The sequence below is a fragment of the Megalops cyprinoides genome, chromosome 18 (genome assembly GCF_013368585.1).
Source record: "Megalops cyprinoides isolate fMegCyp1 chromosome 18, fMegCyp1.pri, whole genome shotgun sequence".
Classification (NCBI taxonomy): domain Eukaryota; kingdom Metazoa; phylum Chordata; class Actinopteri; order Elopiformes; family Megalopidae; genus Megalops; species Megalops cyprinoides.
Genome location: NC_050600.1, coordinates 25,263,082 through 25,290,058, shown reverse-complemented (window position 1 = coordinate 25,290,058; position 26,977 = coordinate 25,263,082). Strand labels below are relative to the sequence as shown.

General features: G+C 42.6%; 1 protein-coding gene across 1 annotated transcript; it reads right to left on the bottom strand.

Moving 5' to 3' along the window:
* Positions 1-391: 391 nt before the first annotated feature.
* Positions 392-26,977, bottom strand: LOC118793033 (probable carboxypeptidase X1). Its single transcript, XM_036550980.1, has 13 exons — positions 26,595-26,977; positions 18,805-18,914; positions 17,858-17,997; positions 15,543-15,627; positions 13,273-13,423; positions 11,703-11,791; positions 10,637-10,760; positions 5,934-6,130; positions 5,231-5,410; positions 3,198-3,492; positions 2,606-2,745; positions 799-901; positions 392-699 (listed from the first exon to the last, which is right to left on the bottom strand). The coding sequence occupies exons 1-13, from the start codon at positions 26,968-26,970 to the stop codon at positions 392-394; spliced, it is 2,298 nt and encodes a 765-aa protein (XP_036406873.1). The 5' UTR covers positions 26,971-26,977.

Below are 26,977 nucleotides of genomic sequence, written 5' to 3'. Positions count from 1 at the left end.
TTACATGATGTAAATTACAAATAAAAACACAAACTGTAGTGTAAATTTTAAGCTATAGTGTCACATCTACTGTAGAATAAGAAATAAAAAAGGGAAGTTCTCCCCTATCATATCTGGGCATTTCAAGGATTTAATTTCATACAATTTTAAGCTTGAACATCCATTATTTTCTTTGGTGTGTGGTTAACACTAGTTAAAATAAGTGTCTTGACCATTTTTCAAACTGCCGCTGCACGCCAAGACACGTGACTCAGATGCAAACAGTGTCAAGAAATGCCCCGCGGAGAATCACCGACCAGCACAGCTGGTGGCAAGAGACGCAGGAAACGGGCAGACTCACAGCATCCAGGACGAGGGCTCTGACCGGCTCTCAGAGGAGTCTGTGTGCGGCCTAGCGCTGGCCAGCCCTCGCCCTGTACTCCCGGGCCCATCGGCGGATGACGGCCGTGGTGCTGGAGCGCAGCTTGCGCTGTCGGAGCTGGCGCAGGCGCAGCTGCAGGTCCTTGGGGATCTTGCCTCCCTTGGCCAGGATCTCGCGCAGCCTCTGCTTGGCCGTCTTGGTGAGGCGGAAGTCGCAGATGGTGGGGTAGTGCTGGTACTCCACGCGGCACATGCGTGTGACAGGGTAGTAGCCCTCGGCGGTCACCGTCACCTCATGGTCGCCCGGGTTCAGCAACCGCCAGTAGTCTCCGCCTGAAGCTGCAGGGGAACGTACGGGGGAGATGTGTATGACGGAACCAGAACGTCTCCTCCTGCTGGTCAGCATGTGTTATAGGGCTAAGCGGTGAGAGGGCCAACCTGATCTGATGTGGTGGTCGATGTCATCTACCTTGATGGTGGCGTTGGCTATGCCAGCTTCAGTGTCTTTGTCTCTGACCACACCCTTGATTCCCCTGTGAACCTGCAGCACAGATAGAGTGAATGGAAAAGAATTATGGAACGTAACAGATATTTGTCTGCTCCATTACACACAGAGCAGCGCTTTGACTCTAAATGAAGACAACCTTCCCATAATGAGCTTCAGCACCATCATTAATATTACACCCCATTTAATTTTCAGACCCTTTCAATAAACAAATACAGTCAGCCCATTACTAGGGCTGGGTGATATGGACCAAAAATCATATCTTGGTATTTTCAGGCTGAATGGCGACACACGATATATATCTCGGTATTTTCTATGAAGCGGGCTAGATGTTCGGTTATAAGTCAAAGCCACATGTGAGATGTCACAAGCACTTTTATTAAAACAGACTGTGATCAAAATAAAATGCAAAGACAGGGTTTCCTTCCCTGTTTGAAAATATACAGCTGCAAAACATGTAAATGAAAAATTATATAAAATAAATAGCCTATATTAAATAAAATAGGCCTATTTCTGAGAATGCTCCTTCAGTTATTTTCAACAACAATAACAGACTGATTAGAATAGAGTACAATTAGAGGTTTTCCCTCTCCTGCTTAACAAAATACACAGCTGTGCGAATAACAATAAAAATGAAAACAGAACAAAAATAACAACAGGTCTACCCTGTTTGAAAATATACAGCTGCACAATATATCCATATGTAAATGAAAAATATATAAAATAAATAGCCAATGTTAAATAAAAATAGGTTTATGTTGGTAGCACTTTCTGATAAAGTATTTCAGACTATCAAAATACGCTACCTGTAGGTTTATGTTGGTAGCATTTTCTGATAAGGTATTTCAGACTATCGAAATACGTTACCTGTAGGTTTATGTTGGTAGCACTGTCTGATAAGGTAATTCAGACTATCAGAACATTCTGTAGTTGTATCCTGGTACTCTTTTCTGATAAGGTTTAGAATATCAAAATATGCTACTTAAAGTTTCACGTTGGTATTGATTAGAGTGTGTTGATGGACAAACTAGACTACAAAATGTCAGCATGTAAACTAGACTGTCAAAATACATACAGTTTATGTGATGGATAAAGTGTAAGTAGGCTATGCCTATTATTAAAATTTACTTGACAGCATTTTCGAAATTGCTATTGGATGAAAAAATGAAAACAATAATGTAATTAGCTTAGAACCATTTTCTGATAAGGTAAAAAAGAATTACCAACCTACTTGTGGTACTATTTCCCGATAGGGTAGTAAAGATCGATAGATATGATTATCAATCTGCGCTGTGGTAGGACATTGCAATAAGGTAGGACAAATTGACAGAACACCGGGTTTGCGCGCAGACGCAGAGGGAGAGTTGGGGCGGGGTTGTGCGGAGAGTGTGAGAGAGGAGATGCAAACACTGGCATGGCTTTACGGAAGAAACAGGTTATATAACACAACATCAATGTATATTGATATAAATGGTATTGTCTCATCCTATAACGCATTTGAGAATATATCGATATACCTTAAAAAGTCGATATACCGCCCAGCCCTACCCATTACCTTGGTTGTATATGATATCTACAACATTCCAGCCTAGCCTTAGCCTCAGGTATTAGCCTGGTGGATCACAGAGATCTAATCAAGCAATCTCTGAGTAGACAGCCACCAGAGAACTGACAGGTGATGGTAAAACAGTGGTGACGAGGCCCAGGATCTGAGCACAACCAGAATGGGAAGGTGCTGACCTGCTCCATGTACACCAGCAGTGACTCCTTGTTGTTCTCCCACTCGATGGGCAGCTCACTGGCGTGGGGGAATTTGTCACAGGACAGCTCCACTGTTATCTCAAAGCAGTTAGTGTGCAGGTAGCTGAAATCATTCATGCCTGCCAATTAAATGGAAGATAACTTGATTGGTGGATGAACTTGATTGGCTAAACTTGATTGGGTATATCTGCCAAATGGTTTAGGAACAAGCTATCCAGTTTTAAAGTTCAAAACAACAATGGCCTGGAACTATGATCTGAAATACAGTATATGGGTGTTTCAGATATTTATGCTGGCTGCTTAACAAGCACACCTAATAGCCAGTTTGGTGACATACTAAGACAAAAAAGGAATCTGAAAGACACTTCATGTTATGACTTGTACTCGTTGGCTGATATCCCAGTGACACTGGAGCAGAATCCTGTAGGTTTCCAAAGACTCAGTCAAAACACACTGAGAAAAGTGACTGAGGTGGCAACAGATCACAGAAACATGAGGTCCTCACTAAGTCTTTGTAGGCTAAGAGATGCACACATAGCTAAAAAAAAGTATGATGGGGACTGATACGCACTGCCAGGGACGGTGTGCCAGTTGGCGCCATTGATGATGTTGTTGTGGCGCAGGAAGTCGTCTTGGTGGCAGGGCCTGCGGTCGGGGTTGGACATGACGTGGTTGGTGGTGGCGTAGACCGTAGCCAGCCAACGGAAGAAGCTGTCGTCTGGGGTGGGCGTGTGCTCACGTGGGGCCCAGTCGCGCGTCATGTCGAAGGGGTAGGTGACCACCAGCTCCCCACCGTGCAAGTTGGCGCTCAGCACAAAAGGGATGCTCTGCATCCAGTGTATGACTGCGCGGGTTTCCGAGGCAACCTGAGAAGAAGGGCCAGCATGTTGTTGACAATGGGGAACGTTTATGTTCATCTTAAAAATCTCATACTGGGTAGGCTATGCCACAGAAGGATTTAGGTAGTGTACCGCCTCAGACATACATTTATTCAGACCACCTCAATATGGTAATGGACGGTTGCTGATGCTCTTGCTTCAGTCATCCTCCCTCCAGTTTTGAGTGCTAGTGGTTTCACCAGGACTGAACAGACATGTTATACTGGCTGCACCTCTTCTGTTGACCTGTTCCAGTCGTACCCTGCTAAGGCTGGAAAAATAGCAGGACTGCAGCCCTCCTAGTGTAGAACCAGCATGATAGATAGGACATTTATGACATGGAGTATGTGGTTTATATGGTATAAAGAATTTTAGTTCACCAGGAAGTGAAATGTTTATCAAAGTCACAGCAATGCTGGATGTGATTTGTGATGTTAATATCTGGTCATTCAAATTGAATTAATTAGATTCCATCGATTGACAAGAAACACTTTTTTACCATGTTTTTTTGCCCTGAAAGGTCACTTTCCCCCCAAAATATCCTACACTGAGATGTATAATTCTTCCTTGAACCTTAGGCCCTGGGTGGATTTCTCCAGGTTTAGGCAGCTGGCTCAGTGTCATCTAAGTCCATAATGTGCATGGGATCCCTCTCAGAGTAGGTGAAATGCCACATCTCCAGTCATTTCCCTCTGACAGTCTGGAATTTCACTCAGTAAATAAGGACAGCGCATCTGGAAGCTGAAGAAGGGAGGAGCACACATTCTTCAGAGCACATTCTTCAGAAACTCGGCCCCTCTGAGAGCAGCTGTCCCATTGGAGGGAGGGTGTGCTGTTTTCTCCATTCTGCTAACATTCCTGTCCCATCTTCACAGGAATCCACATAACTCTCCCCGGCCACAGTCCAATGCCCCTTAGGTGTTTACATACAAAGCCATGTCCTTTCACCGGATAAGCTAACAGCTGCTCTTAAAAGGGTCAACATTCAGTTTGGTGTTCTCAGCTAGAATTGGTCCAGTCAACCTTATGAGTGGATTTGAGCTGACAGAAATACAGTGATGCTACAACTATGAAAATACATTGTTACCACCTGTGTGTAGCACTCCTGTAATCTACTCCATACACTATATCGCTATGGCTCTAACACTCGATAACCATGGTGACCAGTTTACCATGCAAGCATGTAAGTACACATGTCTGCTGGAACATGAAATTAGGTTCTTTAAAAGCAGTTGATAGGTATTTGTAGGTTAACCTAAGGGAAAGACTATTTGTTTGTACCAAGCACAAATGCTGTTGCATCCAGTGGCCCTTAGTGTTTGACGACTGCTTGGTATTCACAGCCTCAACCTAGTGTCAATCTTTCAAGGCACCACCTGAGGCACCTGAGTCCACCTGAATAAGTTTAACTTATGTTTTTTGGTCAAGCAGTGTTAGCAAATCTAGATTAAAAATCGCATATAAGATGTGTGGAGAGCTTCCTGGACTTAAGATGGCTACCCTGATCCATTGGGTATACATATTGGTGGTGGCTGAGACAAGCCAAAAACATTTTGAACCTGCATAAAACACTGTAACATTCCTGTAGGGATAGAAAGGTGCTACATAAATATAATTATAATTACTATATTATAAAAATACAGTGGAGTATTACTTTTCTTTAAAATAAGCCTGAGGCAACAGGATAGGCACTGGACGTAGGTGGCATTCTTCAGGGGGCACTTACAAAGGCCTCCTCTGAGGTGTAGTACTCTGGGATGGGGAAGTAGTGGTTGATCAGCTTGGACTTGTCCGTCTCTCTCTCAATGGCGTCCCACATGACTGAGTTCAGGTCAGCGAAATTGTGGTTCATGTCAATCCCCTCATAGCTGTAGCGACCGAACGCCCAGCCGGCCAGCTCCGAGCCCTGGGGGTTTAAAGGATGGGCTAGAGTAAGCTCTGATTAATAAGGGCTAATGAAGTGGCACAAATCAAGCATTACCATGGAATGGGCAAATTGAGTTCTAAAAGGGGGGGGGGGGTTCTAGTTCTATGTGTTTACATGAGGCTGGTAAGACCTGCTTAGAGGTGACAGTGCCATTGGACTTTTCTCCTCTTAAAGGTAACCTAGTTCCTATCTGAAAAAAGACAAAAGCAGAAAAATCAGTTGAATCTGCCAAATCTATTTACCATGTACTCCCTTGTAAAAACAATCCAAAGCTCCTAATACTAATACAAATAATACCAGTATGATGTTAATGTAAATGAAATACCTATGGAGCGTTTTAAGAAAGTGAAAAGTGATTATCAGGACCTACCGTTAAGACAAATGTATGATAAAGGCATCCCTTCCATAGAGTTTCCATGATAACCCCGACCCATGAATTTTTGAAGAACCCATCCCGTCCTGATCAGCCAACCCTGTTATTCCCATCTGGACCCACTCGCACCTTCTTGTAGGCCATCTCGTAGCCGTCAGGGTTCATGGAGGGCAGCAGGTGTATGCGAGTCTCCTTCACCAGGCGGACGATCCGCTGGTCGCCCCTCCTGTACTCACGGCACAGGTACTGCATCAGGTTGAGCAGCAGCTCGCGGCCCAGGACCTCGTTCCCATGCATCCCCGCCACGTAGCGGAACTCCGGCTCACCTGCAGGGGGTGCAACAATGCTTTGGAGAAGGCCCACAATGCTCAGGCTTTCAGCCCTGAGGGGTTGTCTTGGGGCATGGTGGTGTGGCAATGTGGTCTGGAGTGTAGACTTACAACTGGAAGGTTGTGAGTTTTAAGCCTGGGAGAGCCACTGCTGTTGTACCCTGAACAAAGTACCTCAGTGTGAAATATCCAGCGGCATAAATTGTTAACATGTTGAAAGTTAGCTCCTCTGTAACTTTCCTTGGATAACCTTGTTTATTAATCAAATAATTAACATAATGTAGGACCTAAGGTTCAAGGAAGAATTATGCATCTCAATGAATGGTTTGTTTTATCAAAATGGTAAAATAGAAGGTAAGACACTGTTCTGCAAAAGAAGTTATGCAACATTCTGTGTGCTTGGTAGATGTAAATTAGCTGGAACTAAGCTGATACAGGACTTACATGTCCATAAATTACCACATAATGTTCCTCTTGTTGTATGATATCATACTTCAGTTCATTTAACCCTTTATACCTTCACTGCAACATCACAGATCTACAATTTGAGATGAATAAACAAAGCAACCCATCTTCAGCATTTCTGTCTCCTCCTTAGTATTTTTGGTCTCAGCATGGAAACTTGCTTCTTCATGGGGGACCCTGCTTACATGTTAGTTAGGGTAGCCATGGATGTAGGGGGGGTCGTTTTTGGGGGAGGGTCCGTGCCTTTCTCAGGCAGGGCCTCCTGGTTGGACACATTTACAGGGAGGCCTGAAAAATGGCACCTCTGCTCTAGCAGCCCCTGCCTCTCTTCAACAATGTGACAGAACACAGCCCCCCTGTCCATCTCAGATTTCCTCTGTGCTCTACCCAAAACACTTAATGCAGTTAATACACCAGCCACATACTCTAATGTTACCACAGCAACAAAATATTCTGGAGTTAACACAACAGTAATATACTCAAATAATTATGCAGAAACAAAATACTCTGTAGTTAATTAATTATGACCTGCTAAATTAGATATATTTTACAATATTGTGGTTTCTACAAAGACCCTTCTATTTGATGTGACTGAATTTTAAACATTGTAATACGTTTCAATAATTGACATAATCATATTTTAACATTAATTTGGAACTTATAGTGCTTATTTTTAGGGGACAGTGTGCTCCTGCTCACACATGGTGCAGTGGTTCATATACATTCACATATTCCAGACCAGAAGGAAACAAGCAGACACTACAAGGCTTTACTACCCATAAATGTGTCACCGTTTTATCCTCAACCACATCCATGGAGTAGAGTGATGAAATGGTCAGATGTCCATGGAGGTGTGTCTGCTGTGGGGTACATACATCAAGAAGAGTCCACTCACCTCCATGGCCTTAAGTGAAGAGTTATGTGTGTTACATTGCATTGCATTTACTCAGCTCTAATCCAGAGTGACGTACATAGCTTACAATTTTTATATGGTATCCATCTATATAGCAGGGTATTGACAGAGAAAGTGGGTTAAGCATGTCCAAGAGTACAACAGTAGTGGCCCACCTGGGAATCAAACCAGCAACCTTTGGGTTCCAAGCCCTGATCGTTAGCAGTACTCCACACTGTTGGCTCAGAGTTTTAGCAGGCCTAGCAGTATAGGCCTCACACTGAAGTTTATGGACAGGTAACTACATTTAAACAGGATTGTCAGGTGAAAGGGTCCTGCTGTGAAAAATTGCCAGCTACTTCTGGATAAAGAACACGCAATTTTTCATTTTAGGTTGCTTGCCCAAGCCTGACGATTTGTGAGCCACTTTCAGCTTATGGCTCCTGACATTCCCAAATGAGTGCCCCATCTAACATGAAGAGAAAATTCACAATTTAACAGCAACTGTCGTCGCAGCGTCTGAAATGTTCACATCTGATTGGCTGGGGATCAGCTTAGATCCTGAGTGCCAAGCAGCAGACAAGACCAGTCTGTTCTAAGAGGGAAGAGTCCGCCGTAGGTCCGAGGCCCCCGCTGCCACAGTCCTGGAGTTGTTTTTCGACAACTCCCTCCACTGCCCCCCTTTGTGCTCCATGCCGTGGGACACAGGACCCATTCAGGCTTTCATCTCGAGTCAATCTGGGATTAGTTAGGGGCTGAATGCTGCTGCATTCATGACTGCAGGGATGTGTAGCACTGGGACTGAAACGTTAGCCCAGCACCACTAGCTCCACTTTGTGCACCTGAAATTTTTCAAATATTTGAAACCTCCTCCTTTCAGAGAACGTGATCTCTGGCTTCATTTCTTTTGACCCCAGTGGTACGCATATACTGCTCAAACACCTCTGTGCTTGCAGACAAATGCACACATATGCATGCAAATGTATGCATAGACAGCCAAATGCATGCATATTCACACACATAAAACATAAATGTGAACGTGTTCACAGACACCGAAATGCATGCATATTCACACACATAAAACATGAATGTGAACACATGTGCAGACACCTAAATGCATGCATATTCACACACATAAAACATGAATGTGTACACATGCACAGACACCTAAATGCATGCATATTCACACACACTTGCACCCCAGTCCTCTGTGGTGAGTCTGGTTCTCATGAACCATGAGACCGCAGAGGTGGATGCTCCTGGACAACCGCTTCCCAGCCTTGTAAATAACCCTATTTCTACATCATCCTCTTTTATTGCTCTCTGTCTGCTTCCTGTGGGTTTTTTATTTGGGAAGTTTAAAGACAGTTTACAGTGCATCCATAAGCCAAAGTGAAACCACAACAAAAACACAGAGATGAGAAGTTACACTGTGATCGAAGCCTGGGGGAAATTCAAAGGAACCTCCAAAGGAAATGTAAGGCAAAAAGAGATGATGATGCTGATGACACCTGGGCCTGTTCTATGAGTAAACTAGTGGTTGGTTGGTCATACCAAGCATTTATATTTCAAGTGTCATTTAATAAATATCAGATAAGCTCCTCATAATTCCTAATACTTCAGGCATTCTCTACCTATGGATGGTAGAACAATGGGTGAAATCATACTAATTACCTGCAGAAATCATTCTCAAAGGGAATATTGTGCTCTACTTGTAACTTCATCAGAACTGGAACAATTTTAAGAGTATTCCAGCTTTGAATACATTGTGTGTTCTGACTGCAGCCATTGTTTTGAGAAACGAGAAAAGATTGACTCCTCCTCCTTAAAAAACAGACTGCATTTCTTACATGCACTTCACTGCTTCGGCCATTTTGCACAAGAAAGTCAACAAGGTCATCCTTTATCAGTCAGGCTGTTCTTCAGATTATCACATGGTGCAGAATTTCATGACCTTATAATTCTGCTAACTCATCGTTCTGATTGGTTCTGTTCTTCCTGGGGCTGGGTCAGGGAAGCTCTTTCTTAAACGTCACTTCCAGTTGCAGGCCCTGCTATGAGCTCTAACAGACGCACTTTAGCAGTTGCCAGGGCACCACAGCCAAGCCGGGCCTCGGGGACCAATGAAAACACTTCATCTGAGGGCAATCGGGGAGCACGGCCAATGGTTGGCCTTGACAGAGTAGTTCCTGAGAGGGGCCTGGATAGGTAGCATGATAGATGTTACAGATGAACATTGTGCACAGTGTACACATATTAATGTGCTGTTAAATCTATTTCTGCTATTTACATAAAATTTTATTGATTTATTTTTAGTCTAAAAGAAAGACTAATATATCTCACAAAAGCAGCTTGTGTTGGCACATTACGTTATTGAATAGTTATTTTTCATTGGCTGTTGGCAGTCTCTCACTGCTGGTGAAAGACTGCTAGACATCCACTCTCGGTACATCAGACTTTTCAAATAGCAGCTATTGTTGCTTGTAGTTTCTGACACATTACACAATCAGATGTGTTGTCCCAGGGTACGACCTCAGTGAGTTTCAAAAAATGAACAGTGAACTTATAACAAACTCAGATGAGCAATTATGGCAGCTAAATTGAGGCTAAAATTGTAAGGGGTGTACTAGGCTTTAGTCCCTGTCTCTCTGACTAATTAAGCCCATCATGATCTTAGCCAGCCCAAGTTTTTTATCAGCCTCTTCTATCTGAGCGTGTCTGTAGCAGAGCTTTGCTATTTATCTTGATATTGGGTCTCCTGTGGATTGAAACTTCTGGCATTAATAATAGGACTCATAACAAAGTACATGGTATTTGGCTAAAAATCAGTCTGGGCTGGAATTCACTAATGATGAGGAGAAGCTCACAAACCCCAAAAATGGATGAAGCTATCAAGTGTTTTCAGTGACTCATTGACAGCCAATCATAGTGCTTCACTGTGGGGAGCAAAGTCTTTTAATTTGTTCAGACAAGTTCGTGGTGGAGAGTAAATCATGGCTCCACATATTACTGGGTCCGAGAAACCTTGTTTTCCCATCGCTGTGATTCCCATCACAACCCCTATTCTCCATGCAAGCATGCACGCTCACACACACACACACACACACACACACACACACACACACACACACACACGCGTCCCTCACCCAGTTCGTGCTTCCCGGGGTTATCTGAGATCTCCATGACGTACAGCTTGAGGCCAATGTAGCTCTTCCCGATGCTGTAGATGCGTGTAATGTCCGGGCACTCCTCGTTCACCGCCTTCATGAGCTGGAGTGGGGATGGGGGAGGGCTATGTGAACCTGGGTGTAGTGCAAGCGACTACCGTCACAAGAAAGAGGCTTCCGGAACCCCAACATGGGTGGAGTGTCATGTCGCTCACTGACGTGAACCAATCATAGTAAGGTGCCACAGAGAGCAAAGTCTTTGGATTCATTTTTACAAGTTGGCACCTGACACCACAGTTCCATCCATTATGAGGTTCATGAAGCCTCACTTCTCCCATCAACTGTCTGTGGGGTTTACAAGGGTCTCCCTCAGCAGGGCAGGTGCTAGGCAACTGCTGCGGCACGACAACATTCAGGATCACCACAGACTGGGGGCTAGGCTGTTGGAGGCTTTATGCTCTGGGGAAAAGAGAAACCTGGACTAATATTAGCTTTTTGGAAGCCTCTGGCAATCCCTGAGAAACCACAAGCCAGCCTGAAAGCGCTGATTGTCAATAATGACAGTGTGCATGTGTGTGTATATGTGTGTGTGTGTGTGTGTGTGTGTGTGTCAATAGTATAATGAATGTGTTCATAAGAATACCCACTAAAAGAACACATTGCTCACAATGCTCAAAATCTTGGACAAAAACATCTGTCAATCAGCTGCTAACATTATCTAATCCCACTAAAGATACTTGATGTATGATGTGAAGTTTTTTATTTCACCAACGTTTGGAATTACTACTAGTTAAACAATAACCATGTAAATACAGTCCACTACTCCGTTGGTTCACCTCCTATACACATGTGGGAGGTACTGATACATGCTGCAGACACTCCACTGCTAAACTTACTCACAGGAAATGCTGTTTTCACAATGCTTGGGCTGTAGGGCTCAGCCTGTACTCAAAGCACAATTCTTCCCACTACTGAAGGGGGGAGACCACGTAATATCGGAATTATGACAACAGAACAGAGAGGCACAAATAAAAGGCGCCATTACCTTCCTCATCTCTTTGTAGTTGTGATGTCTGAAGTCCAGCTTGTCCCTTGAGCCCTCCTCTGCCCGCCAGGTGTGGATGTTGTTAGGATCTGGAGGAGGGGTGGGCTGCATCAATATGGCTTCCCTCCCAATGCAAAGAGTCAGCCAAGCAGGGGAGTCTCATACCATGTGTGGGGCCATCCAATGATCCTCTGACATTTAGAACCTACAGCAGTGGCAGGAGTTTTTTTTTTCTGTACACTATCTCTTAATTACACAATTGGACCAGCGGTTATACTAAATTATGCTAAATTGTGCTACAGGCAGGTGACCATTCAGACTGAATTACCTGCACCAATTAAGTATAATTATGGATCCAATTACATAATTACGAGCCTGTGATGGAACAAAAAAGGTAAAGATCTCCAGCTCTCCAGGACCAGGGTTGCCAGCTCCTGACCTATTAGATAGTTTGCAACATTTTACATTAAGTTGTATGTATACCAGTGTAGTCTTATCTTATTAATTCTGCTTAAATTCCTATCTCACGCAGCACCTGCAAACCTCCTATGGTGTTTGTGTTGGCTTCTCTGAAAAGGGAGGGGTCGCATGGCCCATCCATCTCTCCTAAAAGACCCCATTGTATGGGTGTGAGTTGCTCCTGTTTCATGGCTCAGAAACCAAATGCATTCTCACCCAGCGAGGTGCAATTCTTGACAAACACCTGAGTGTGGTGTCCCACTGATCTGGCAGCTGAGGTATGTGATTGGGTGAATTATCATCATGCTGATTGAAGGGTCACATGACTATCCAATTCAGCTCCTGGAGGGTTGGTGTGAAGTTTTTTTTTTTTTTTTTTTAACTCCAACTACTGTTTTTAATTACTAAATTATTTAATTGCTTAATTTGCCCAATCACTCCTTGGTTCTGTTTTTTGCATTTTTGTAAATGATACATCACTTAATTACTTAATCATCTTAATTAAGGTTATAAGTGTGACCTGTACTCTAGAAACTCTAAGATGTGTGTAGGTTCAGATGGCTAATTAAATAATTGGACTAATTAAGTCAAGGCATACCCACATCATATTTGAGCCTCCCTGTTCTACAGGTTAGCATCCTTTCTTCAACATGCACTGACATGAGAGTGCACTGTTGCAGTGGCAGTACAAGAATATTGTAACAATGTTGCATAATTATTTCACCTTGCAGTCACAGGGCACGTTTGTAGTGCACCAGTGCTGTAATATTAAAGAAACAATACTCAGAGATTATAACAATGCACTTACTCTTCATTACCAGTACAACCAGGATGGGCGTTGCAATAACGACATTTAGCTGATGTTTGACTGAGAGTACATGTTACAGTGGCTTGCCAATGCTGTGGTAACACAGTGCTTACTGTATGTAGCAGTGTTAGTTCAGCTGGGTGGGGATTGACATTGTAATAATGTTGCATTTTGCTAATGAGAGCACCATGACATGCAGTATATTAATATAACAATAATGTTGTGGTGATATTTGTTCCAGGGGTACGGTGTGGTGTATGAAGCAGGCTCGTGAGGTTGCAGACATGTTGCAGCAGGAGGTACCTGGCAGGGCGCAACCCAGCACCTCTGCCCTCAAACACACTGTCCCATTCTCGAACCAGGTTTGGGGGTTGATGCGGAGGTAGCGGGCCACCATTGGCTCGGGCAGGAGGGCTAGCACCGGCGTCTCTGCGTCCTGGTTCCCCTCAAACACCTGCGGGGGGGGAGGAACCATCATCACTCTCCCAATGGACCAAAGCTCATCCGGGACAGACTCTAACTGGCCACACCCTGAAGTTTCAGTTGCTTGTTTTGCCTAATCACCATATCCTTAATGTGGAGTTCATGGCCAGTCAAGGGCACTGGAATATGTCCTTTTACAACACAAAAAATGTGTATTAGCATTATTCTATGATGTTTACTGTGTAAAATATTGTCATACATTTGACTGCAGCTATTGATATGCCATGGATTGTTCCCATTTAAGTGCTGATTTTTTACTGGATTATTTATTTGCTCCAAGGCGACAGATTTTTACAGTGTATCTGTACATGGCATACAGCTTGATCATTTACGCAGGACATTCACAGTGACCGACCTGGTCCAGGGTGCAACAACAACTGAGCCCATGCTCAACCAGGGGAACTGAACCCACAACCCTCTGGTTGAGAGTCCAGCTCCCTCACCACTGCCCCACTCCCGGCATCATGCCAGCATGTAGGAGCATTGAGCCTGCTGCCAGCTGGAACAGAGACCATCCTGCGGGCTGGCACATGGCATGTGGCACTGCGCAGGGAGCCGAACCTGCCCACTGCTGGCAAAGAAGCCCGGCGCCATAACAGCGCTGGCTGTGCCAGTCCGAGTGGGTGGAGCACTGTGCACCCAATGTTGTCATACACTGGGATTCATTAGCAATAACCATATGTAATGCGAGAGACAGGGAGAACCCACAGATGATGTCAAACCCTGTGATAGGTCAGTCAAGTGCAGTCATGTGAGCAGGTCAAATCACCAATATTGACAGATATAGTATTAGTGGTCTGTTCCTTCCATCCAGTAGACATACACTATATGGACAAAAGTATTCGGACGCCTGACCATTACATTGTAATGACATTGTATTCAAATGCATATAATTTAATATGGAGTTGGTCCCCCTTTTGCAGCTATAACAGCTTCCACTCTTACATTTACATTTATTTATTTAGCAGACGCTTTTATCCAAAGCGACGTACAAAAGTGCATACAGAAAGTATAGCGACAGTATGGGGACAGGATGTGTACAGTTCCACAATGAGACAGTTCTCAGCTGAGAGCAAGGTCTGTTTGAGGACACAGTACTATCAGATTTGTACAACTACAGCGTATAGGGCAACTATACGCTTCTCTCTTCTATGCTTCACTCTTCTTGGAAGGCTTTCCACAAGATTTTGGAGTGTTTCTGTGGGAATTTGTGCCCATTCATTTTGTAGAGCATTTATAAGGTCAGGCACTGATGTGGGATGAGAAGGCCTGGCTCGCAATCTCTGTTCAAGTTCATCCCAAAGGTTCTCGATGGGGTTGAGGTCAGGGCTCTGTGCGGGCCAGTCAAGTTCTTCCAGACCGAACTCATCAAACCATGTCTTTATAGTCCTTGCTTTGTGCACTGGGGCACAGTCATGTTGCAATAGAAAAGGGCCTTCCCCAAACTTTTGACACAAAGTTGGAAGCATAGCATTGTCCAAAATGTTGGTATGCTGAAGCATTAAGATTGCCCTTCACTGGAGATAAGGGGCCTAGCCCAAGCCCTGAAAATCAGGTGTGGCCAAATACCTTTGTCCATATAGTGTATCTTGAAATGCACTGTGAACTTCACATTATGTCACCATATCTGATCAAAGGTCCCATTATTTTATGGCAGTCTGGTAGCTGGGTTAAAAACCACATTTACAGAACACGAAGTGAGTAACCAGGGATGGTCCCCTTGGGTTTCTGTGGACAAATGAATCCCAGCAAAAGTGTTTCATGTTGTAAATTTGCCTCATAAAAGTCGTTCACTTGGTGTGCGCCAAGTAAATCCAAGTTCCTATAGGTTTATGTTCAAATACTGACTTTTTCCAGAATCCCACTCAAAACACAAGACTACCACATGTATAAGTTTATCTTGTGTTTTGAGTGGGATTCCAGAAAAAGTCAGTATTTGAACATAAACCTGCGTTAGAACATCCAAATGGGCCCTCCAACTGAAGAACACTTGGACCTCCATTAGTGAGGAGTGCAGTATTTTGTGTAGGGTGAAGGGTAATCCTGTTAAACTCGCTTGCCCCGCCCTGCCCCACCCTTCCCGAACTCACCGTCTCAACGGTCCCATTCATGCTGGGCTTCCACACCAAGGAGTCATTACTGAGCTGCACCTTGTAGGTTTCTACCCAATCCCAACTGTGGGAAAACATAGGAATAACGTTCACTCAATGTCAGTTTAGTATTACTCCCAAAAACAGAGATAACGCAATCTGTGGTCACAGGTGTTAAAAAAGTGTATGAACACAGTCATAAATGGTTATAAAGGTTTAAGATATATAAACTGTTGGAACTATATTTGTATAATTAAGAAACAATATAATTTAGTTGTATTATCGTGCATGAAGGGCTTACAGGACACCTAGTGTATTTTTGGGCAAATGACTGTCATTTCCCACAATGGTATAGATATACTGGAACATAAGAACATAAGAACATATTATGACGAAAACTACTGCCTCAGCTACATGACCTGGCAACCTATTCCATGTATTGATAACTCTTTGTGTAAAATAATACTTCCTTATATCAGTGTGGAACTTACTCTTAACTAGTTTCCATTTATGTCCCCTTGTTCTACAGGCTGAACTCACCCTAAAAAAATGTATTGTAGTTAACCTTATTGAGTACTTTTATAAGTTTAAAAACCTCTATTAAATAACCCCTACGTCTCCTCTCGCTAAGTCTAAATAGGTTAAGTGACTTGAGTCTTTCCTTGTAGCTTTTATATTTCATGCCAGGAACTAATTTAGTTGCCCTTCTTTGAACTTTTTCAAGAACTTCAAAACCTTTCTTATAGTGCAGTGCCCAGAACTGCACACAGTATTTCAAGTGAGGTCTGACTAAGGCATTGTATAATTTCAATATAACCTCTTTAGATTTATAACCAATACTTTGGCTATATATCCCAACATCCTGTTGGCCTTTTTACTGCTACAGCACACTGCCTAGATCCTGTTAAGCTTGGATCAACTATTACTCCCAAGTCTTTTTCAAATTGAGCTTATTCTAGTTTTTGCCCCCACGAAGTAGTCTTGTCTAAGGTTCTTATTTCCCACATGCAAGACTTTACATTTAGCTAAATTGAATGTCATCTGCCAGCTATCTGCCCACTTTCGGATGCTGTTTAGGTCTTTCTGTATTACCTTAGTTGATTCTATACTGTTGGCTAGACCCCCTAGTTTTGTACCATCTGCAAATTTTACTACTTTACTACTAACCTATGCTTCAAGATCATTTATGTATATAAGGAATAGCAAAGGCCCCAACACCGATCCCTGCGGGACTCCACTTCGTACAGGACCGTGCTCTGATACAATTCCTCCCAACTTCAAACCCACTCAGTGATAGCTCCTGTAATTCCTGCAGATTTCATTTTCACTATGAGCCTCTCATGTGGCACTTTGTCAAATGCCTTTTGAAAGTCCAAATAGATAATATCATAAGCTTGGCTTGAGTCTAAACACCCTGTAGCTTCCTCAAAAAAGTCCAGGAGGTTTGTTAAGCATGACCTCCAAAAACCTGCAAAAACCATGCTGGCTATCATTTAAGATACCATTTTGTTCAAGGTATAATTCCAAATTGTCCCTAATGATGGATTCCAGTAATTTACATGTGATACAAGTTAAGCTGACAGGCCTATAATTGCCTGGATCAGTCCGGTCTCCTGTTCGCTAAATAGGTCTCCATGTTTCCAATCATCTGGTATTTCTCCAGTTTTAAGAGATTGTTTAAAAATAACTGTCAGAAGCTTGTAAACCACTTCCGCTAGTTCCGAGAACTCTTGGATATATTCCATCGGGGCCTGCTGCCTTATTTGTTTTAAGTTTTTGAAGTTTATCTACTACTTCTGCATCATTTAAATCATTTCCTCCATAAGACTCTGAGAACTGAATGCACCTGAAGGCATATGTGAAAACACTTCACTAGTCAAACTCTCCACAAAGTAACTGTTTAGGGTATCAGCAATAGCTTTGTTATCATAAACCAAAATTCCATCCTTATTTTTTATATCTCTTATCTCATCCTTAGCTATCCTTTTTCAACTGTAGTATTGAAGACATTCGAATGTGCATTATGTTGTTTTGCTCACTGGACACTCTGCTCCACCTGAAATAGCTTCCATTTTACATATTAGCCATTCATACTAGATATTTACTGACACAATTCAGGGTTAGGATGTATGTAGAATAAGGGTATAACACCACAAACCAATCAGGGATGCAAACTTGTAACCAACTGGTTTATACCCCATTTCCCTAGCTGTCATGCTACACATATTTACCAGTGCTGGTGTTGCTACATGGATTGAAAAGAGACCTAAGCTGAGTGTGACGGTGTGTGTTGTGTGTGGTGTGGTGTTGCCCACCTCCAGATGGAGTTACGGCCCTGCAGGATGACGCCGGTGAAGAGGGTGGGCCGGTGGGCATCCACCGCCAGCCACTGGTCCCGGTCCTTGTAGCGGGCGCACCACGCCCCGTCATAGATGTCGCCGTCCTCAATGCCAGACTGCGGCGGAAGGATACCGTCACCTTACACAGCAGAGGGCATGCTGTCCAGGAGGTTCACTGGCGTGGGACGTACACTGCCCTAAAGCCCTGCTCACACGGAACTAGTTTTTTTTGACAATGAAGGCATTTTTGGCAGTTTACTCAGTTTCATAATTTCTTTGAATATCTTCCACCTTATTAGGGTATTTGTTCCTTTAAGGTGTTCCCTTTGGGAATATACTGCCCAAATACTACCTTAGTATAACCGGTGGGCTCTACACTGCGTTGTGTATAGATATCAACGGGGGTCAGTGAGCGAGCGAGTTTCGAACCGAGGTTCTCACTGCTCGCTGCCAACCCCTTACGACCAGCGTTGTTTCCAGTTGAGCTAAAGGCAAATGCCCCTAGCCTGTCGGCAACAACACTAGTTAGCCAGGTCTTGGGGAGTAATGTAGCCGCAACTGCTCGGCTACCTGCTACCTGCTACCTGACAGGCTTTACGCAGTACTCACATGAGCTATTCATTTCAGCTCTGCTACATTAGCTTATTGCCTGATAATATATACTGCCTTAGTATATACAGTATTATTGCCTCCTGGTATTCCCTGCCCCAGGGTATACACTGCCTTGGCATACATACAGATTTAGGATTACACCACTAAAGATGAGACCAGCAGATATGTACGTAATATTGCACTAGGGCAGAGGGGTATCATTTGCATTATTGTTATTTTTTTCAATGGACTCCTGGTTGAGGTCACATAGGTGGACAATGTTATTGGTTCCTGGGGATAGGGAGAGAGGAGCAGGCACTCCCGGGGCTCACCTGGATGTTGAGGCGTCCCCTGTGGGGGCCCAGGCCCCGCCGCTGGTATGAGGAGGCCCGCAGGTCAGCGTCCTTAACCCTCAGGGACTCCAGACCCAGAGGAGGACATGCTGAGTGGGCGAGAGAGACAGTGACGGTGACACTCCTGCCATCAATATTTAGGCTGTCACACACAGACTGTTACACACAAGAGAAAGCCTGTCACACACTAGTCTTGGAGAGGGACAGAGAGTGTGTGTATTACAGATATATTTAGAGTGACTTATATCACTACTAAAAGCAGTGAATTCAGAACTTCTGAATTCTAAATTCAGAGGTTCAGATAAAATTCCTTGTTGGTCTAAGACAGGAAACCGGCAAGAGAAGAATTTTTAGCATTCGTTTAAAAGTCACGTATTCCTATAATTAAGTCTCTGGTTGATCCATGCCCCCCTGTTTGCAATGACTTAAACATGTGGCCTCTGTCCTTTACCACCCCATTCACAAAGACAGGCACATAACCTACAGCAAAGAATCCTATGACAAGTCCCCAGTTTAGGGAAGAATCCTTAAGGTTTTGGCCGGTTCACTCTAGAATGTTTTAACCAACAAATTGAAGGATTCAACATCATTTAGCTGATTTACAATTTAAGACAGGATACTCCAGTATTTTGCCTGTCCACAATGAGATACTACAGGATTTAGTGAAATTACCACTGAAATACTATATATATTATAATTACAAATTAATATATTGGATTTAGCTAATCCTACAGTTGATTATGTTTAAATGTACTATACAATGTGGTACAGTGGGCCAGTCCACTACAGAATTCTGATAGGATTTAGCCAATTTATTGTTGGATAATTTGAATCAAGACAGTTTAAAGTGGGACCAAATACTTTGTAGCCAAATTATTATAAAATATTTTATTCAAGTGACTGAATGATTCTCTAAGATTTAACCAATTTGCAGAAATTGCAATTGGCCAATTTACTACAAAAGTTCATGGGATTTAGTCCATTTAAGATGTATTTTTTGGATGCACTCATAAAGCATGTGGGTTTATCATTTTTGTAAGGGGTTGTATTTGGAGGCTGCTGGAGGACAGCTAGAAGAAAGATAATCATAATAATTGCCATTGTTATTATTATTGTCATTATCTGCAAACTTATTATTGTTATACCCACTTATGAAAATGAATCATTATTGCTATTATGATATAATCTCTACATTACTTTGACAACTGGAATGTATAGTTATGCCAGAAAAAAGTCAGACAGAGAAGAGAGAACCAGACAAAGAAAGAGGGGAGAGAGGAAGACAGGAAGTGAGGAAGAAAAAAAGGAAGAAAAAAGAAGACAGGGAGAGGGAGCAAGAAAGATAGACTGACCCCTCCCTGACCTTGAAGTGCTCCTCTACCTCCACAGCTGCAGGGACAACAGGACCACATTGTTAGAGACCCCCCACCCCTCCAGAGCTTTGGTGGCCTCACAGAAAGCCAACAACCGGTCTCTGAAAGACTATCAATTGTTCACCCCATAATTATTACTTTCCAACTTCACTCCATAAGTATCACTTTTCATCTACTATATTTCTTATTGGAGCTTTAAGTTCCAAGTTCTAAGGTATTGGTATTTCATAAACCAAACCACAGGGGAAATTGTTCAATTGTTTGATCCACAGATTACTTTTAACACCTTTATATCGTTTTTAGCCTTTGACAGACTGCATAGGGCATTGCCACACTGTTAGAGACCTGCAAGCTGTGTATATAAAATAAAAAGGTTTATTTACTGTGGCCTTGGATATTATTATTAATAACAATAAAAACATTATAGATTCATGATTTAAAATAAATTGTTTTTGTAGCTTCTCTAATGCATGTTATATGATACATATATTAGGTATAGCTACTTGACTTCAGCTACCTTTTTAGAGGACAGGATAATGCATGGCAGATTTCACAAGTAAGAACTTGTAAGTTGTTGTAAGAAGTTATTGTAAGAAGTAAAGCTTAAAGCTCTCAATTATGCATACTGCCTCTGTATATTACTCAGACGATACTGGTTAATACAAAGTCTAATTACATAAGCTTTGAATCCCATAAACTGAAGAGAAATTGAACTTCCACTAACATCCCTTCATGGCAGATGCTCTCATGCCATCTCTTTCTGATTAACAGTACATGGTTGCCATTTAGAACACATTCTTGAAGATGGCAGACATTCCATTTCATTATATCTGTGGGACAGTCCGCCCTCAACCTCTTTGCCTAATCGATATTTCAAAGCCAAATTTACAACGGACATTAGGGCAGGATATAAACGGTAAACATAACAAAACACAGCTTGCGCAAAGTACAGTGATCTCATAACGGGGATGTAGTGGAGACGCTGGCCTTGTGAACGCTGAGCGAACTTTCAGAAGAGGAAATCCAGACCAGCACTAAATCAATGAGTCACATGTGGTTACCGCTATCTCTGAAGCTAGTCCTCTTTCATAACCGTGCTTTTGCAAACGCTGCTATGTTACGTTTTGTTTTGTTGTTTTTTTTTTTTTCCTGTACGCGGCCCGGCAGGTACTGAGAGGGAACACATATGGTTCGCATCACCACTTCTCCCTCGCCGTTTTCCGATAACCACTCGCGCTTCAAATTCTGCACCCGTAAGCGAAAAAAACAACGGAGAGGAAAAGCGGCGACTTCTCCCCTGCCAGGCTGCGCTAGGAATACGAAGCCTTCAGGGGTTTGCGTCCCTTAATGCAAAGACGCAGAAGAAGAAGAAAAAAAAAACAAAACAAAAAACTCCTCATGGTATTTATCTTGTGGGCTTCTGAGAATGCGTGGAGACTCGATTTCTGCAATGTTCTGATTCAGCTCCGAGTTTCATTAAACGAATGGAATCTTAAATAGGACGCGAAGAAAAGTAAAATCAAACTGAAGCTCTTGGACCCACGCAAGATGGGTTGTGTTGTGCCAAAGATAATCGGTTCACTGTCCTGAATTCTTCAAAAGAACGATTTGACACACTGACCCAGCTGGGGGGGGGGGGGGGGGGTTGACATCAGCATACACACAGCCATATCTTCTTGTATCAAAGTAACAATCATATTGAGAATAAACCTACACACCACATAGCAAACTAATATTACTGAGAGATTATGAGAGGGCCTGTAGGATGTCAAATATATTTTTTGTGCCTTTATCCTGTGAACTCAGTGAAACTGTAAATACACATATGTATACATACATACATATGTGTATACAGTATGTATGTATGCATGAACGTGCAGTTCACATTTAAATATTGGCCAGCTCAGCCTGAGGCTTTGGTCTGAACAGTATCTCCGGTATCCTGCTGTACCTTACAGCAATGTCAGTGTAAGAGGAGATCTCCGCTGAGCCCCTCATAAACCGCTGGAGAATTTATTTGTCCAAAATGTCCAAACAGGAAGCTGTGAAACTCTGGATAAGGCATGGCTCATGTTAAAACGACATGGGGGGCATTCTTGCGGTGGAACATGATTGGACAATAGACAAGAACCCAGTCCTGAAGACAAAGAATTTCTCTTGCAGTATCAAAAGCATCCAAATTCAAAAGGGAAGGGGAAATACTTGAAGCCACACCAACTGGTAAAACCAGCCGAGAAGCCTACAAGTTCAGTTTCACAACTGGTGAACCAATCATTTTTCTGTATGGGGTGATTATGTTTTCCACACAATTTTCAGTCTTAAACAGACCAAAAAATCACCAATGGCATACTGTGTATGTAATGAAAAAGAGTAATATTGCCAGTCATCTTTCCATTCAACTTTCCTATCCATTCATGCTGTAATCTTTGCCATTCTGCCTGTAGTCAATCTGTGCATCTAAGTGATGGGACCCCTTCACTAAACATATTACCAGCCATAAAGTTGTTGACCTTTGAGTCAACACTGTAGGCTGGTGAAGGATCATTTCACACTGCTCAGTAACTCATAGGACTAAATGAACTTGGCATGCACACACAAACACAACCCTATCTCTAAGTCAGAACTACAATCTGTCAAGATGTTGCATATTATACCCTTATTTAGACTACACATGTAATTATGTGATTATAACTAATAAATACTACTACTAATAAATAATGTTAATAATAAATAAATATTATTAACATTGACATTATTATTAAATTATCATATTAATGATAAGTTACAGTATCACTTGTTACAATAGCAGAGTCTGATGAGGTAGCAAAAATGATGCTACACGAATCAAGTTCAAACTGAACAGGACTGGCTGTCTGTGGGTTACAGAGTCTTCATGGATTGTCTAAATGTTTCAGAACACGCCGCCTCTGCTGATGTAGGCTCTGGTATACATGATGGAAACTCTCCTCTATCACTTGCATTGGAACTCCTGTGCCCCCCTCCACATACTGCCCCCCCCCCCCCCCCCCCCCCCCATCCTGTCCATAGTTCCCAAGCATGCTCCACCAGCGAAAGGGGCTGGGGGTTGGGCACAGAAAGGACAAGCGCCCCCTCACTCCGAGAGTCCAAGAGTATGGATGCAACCTGACACTCCAAATGAGAATGACTTGAAAGAGGAAATGACTGCTGCACCCATTTGCCACTGAAGACTTGTCAACACACAAGGCTCCTGTGTGGGAAGTTCAGTGGCAGTCTGTCTTTACTAGGCATATTCAAACATGTGCAAAACAGTGATGAGATCACAAGTGTTTTAGACTGTGCAACACAGACACCCCTGCATACCTTACACAATCAAGAGGTAAATTACCCAGCTTGGATTTCCCTGGGGAAAAAGGACTTATAAAGTTACAATAGTGTACCTCCTGGTATTTAAGCCCCCAAACCCCTTATGGTCCTAACATGTAAGGCTTGAACCCCTACACCACAGGTACAGTTAAGCTATTCAAATGTGTGGAGGTTAAGGAAACTGGCTTGTAGCCATAAGTTTGCAGGTTTGATTCCCAGGTGAAGTGTTGCCACTGCAAGTAAGTATCCACCTGTATAAAATATCCCTATATAGCTAAGTGTGTTATCAAACGAATAATACTAACAATCCCTCAGTTCATTTTATGATGGTCTTTGGCAGAATAACTCAACATGGGTAGACATTGAAACAGATAGACAGAACAAAAAGTCAGAGAACAGAGAGTGCAACAGACATGTACACTTCTAGAGAATGTTACACGTCTATATTATGTGCATTGGATGTATTCAGTACAATCTACAGTACATACAGTATGATAAACCTAATTTGATGTCTGCTGGCACTCACTTCCCATTAAGTTCTCATGCTGTATAATTAAACACTGAGCTCCATCGCAAGTGTCACCAGCTTCACTGAAGCAACTGGTTTCACTGTTTTTTTTTCTTTTGACTCTTTTTTTAATGATCTTGGGCTTCTTTGGAGGGGCTATTCATCCAAATCTTTTCAGCTTCATTAATCCTAACACTCCTGGAGGACCTCCAGATTGACTTGACTACAAACTGTCTTATAGGCAAAAGTGAACCATGAAGAGCTAGAGATGCACAGCTTAATGGGCAGAAGTTCTGCCTTACACGCCGGTGCAATTTCCTTATTGTTCACTAGAGCGCACAGACAATAATACATATAGACACAAAAAACAGGAATCAAGACAATAACACATTTTGAAAAGAACACGGTGACATCAATATCCACATTTTTAGTGCAACTCTACTAAAAAATCAGTGTGAAACTGGATTTATTTATGGAAAACTAGTCTGTCAAAGCAAAGTCACACCTAGACGTTTGCGGGAGCTGTTACAGTGTCTCGTGCCAAAGACTGAAAAGCATTATGGGAGGAACTCTCACTCCAGAATGAACAACCTGTTCAACTGTTCATGCAGTTTGTCTCCAGGCCTGCTAGATAGGCTGTGGGCATTACAGACAGATTAGCGCTAATGCCTGTATTTACAGTGGCTACTGCTCCCAGGGGTATACGCAGAGAATCAATTTATTTTTTCTGACTTACTGTCTTACCACTACAGGAGTGGCCAAGTAGGACATTTCCCCTCACCCAAAACATTAATTTTATAAGAAGTTATAAGCAGGCTTATAAGGCTGGCTCTATTTTTTAAAAAGACCGGAGGACTCAAGGTGAACGCAGTCGGCTTTCAAGAACTCTGGACATTACCATACTGTATCAGTAAACCTACCATCCTAAATAAGGCATTTTGGTTTATTAATTTAAATTGCTGTTTGGCTAACTGAATTAACTTTGGAATTAAAACCAGGGACCTTTGGGTGCAACAAAGCAAAGCTAGCAATTTAGAACAATATGGACTACTGGATACCTTGGCTAAGGGCCTACTTGAAGAATATAATATTTTTCTGACTGTGTCGCGTGGATCGGATCAAACCAAACTTGCTTTTGGTTTTGCTCCCCGGAGTAGCCACATGCGCCATGAACATTTCTACGGAAATGAAGTGGTATTAGCGAAAGAATTACAAGCGCGCTCAGTTTTATTAAAGTTATGACTGGAAGCGCCAAAATGCTGACCTTATTCTGATCCTCAGTTAGTCCCAAGGTACAGGTTAGTGGATGTAGCATACAACACAGCGAAGCACTGAGTCGTGTTTTTTTTGTGTGTGTGGTTACTAGGAGGTGAAACGATCTTTTCACCCTGCAACCACGTTAATAAATCCGGTTGAAGACATTTTAATGTTTACACTCATGATTGGTTCTCCTGGACACTGCAAAGCTATATTTCATTCCAAATGTCACACAGCGCCTCTGTTTTGGTGCTGATTCCCAGATTTTGCATATTTATTTCAGAACATAAATGGGATATATTTATCTTAGCAGACAGGTAAATACACATATTGTCATACTGAATACGAAGTTTTCAGAGCAGGGCAGACCGTTTAGAGAGATGTATTATTAAGACTTGGTGAATGACCAACATTCCACAGTATGGCCCACAGCTGTTCCTCGCACTTGTTTTCATTTCAGAACGGAGTGACCAATAGGACCGCGGCGGGAGGTATGCCAACTGGCTTTGTGCCCTCGAAGTGTGAGGCGACCCAGTTAACCTTTTTCATCCATTCAGAATTACGTAACCGCACTTTTTGGTTTGAGTACAATATGTCTGTGCTCCACGGTGAGCAGAAAAGAGACAAAACATAGCGAAAATGTCTCTGGAAACGCATTCCAATCGCGATGCCTTAAGATGTGGTATTTTGAGGGAAATTACAGAGTAATAATCATGATAATAAAGCGTTCATTGGTATGCAGGTAATCCAACGAATTTTATTCTGATTATTGACAGCAAATTTCAGTGATAGGTTTATGCGCTCCAAGAAATGTAGAGCGAATTGTTGGAAGCAGTGCTATTTATTTAAACGTGTCGGCTTTGGCTGCAAAGTGCGGAAGAAACTGACAAACGGTTCCAACACTGCCCTTACTATCGGACTCAAGTACAGCTCTGTGTTAAATTTCAGCGCAAGAGAATGCAGGTTTCGATGCACAGCTCCTGTTGACCATGTAGTCCCCCCCAACTGTGTTCACGTGGCGAAGCAAGCTGCTTTATTTTAGAACGTTAATTATCCATAAAATTGATAATTTGCAATTTGCAGGACTCATGGAGGTGCGCATTTTGACAGGATGCGTAAAGCACATGGCCATCTGATAATGCTTACATCGTCGTCATCATCGAGTACTTCCTACTGTACATCACAGTGCCTTAAACAACAATAATAATGAAGTGCACTTCATATATTAATATAAAATGCAGATGAATGAGTCCCTATAAAAAATAAACTGATCGTTGACACCTCACCTAATTCTTGCGGTTCATTTTCAAGTCGTTTGTCCCAGACTCTTCTTTCCACGTTCTTATCAATCATTTCATTCAAATCTTCCGTTTGGAAACTCACAGTTGTGGTAGTTCTCGGTGCTTTCGTAGTTGGCAACGCTGGCTTTGCAGTTGTGAATTTACTCGCTGCCGATGTAGATGGAAGGTTACTTTTGTTGTTGCCGGTACGACGATCAGCAACTGTTCGGTTGGCATTGACAGTCTTATACATTTTTGTGGATTGACTAACATTCACCTTCCTGTTGACAGTAACGGTTTTGTTTTTAGATGCAGCATTACAATTAGATGGTCCCGCTATGAGAATTAAAATAAGGCTAAATGATACCGCGACGCATACCATTGTGACA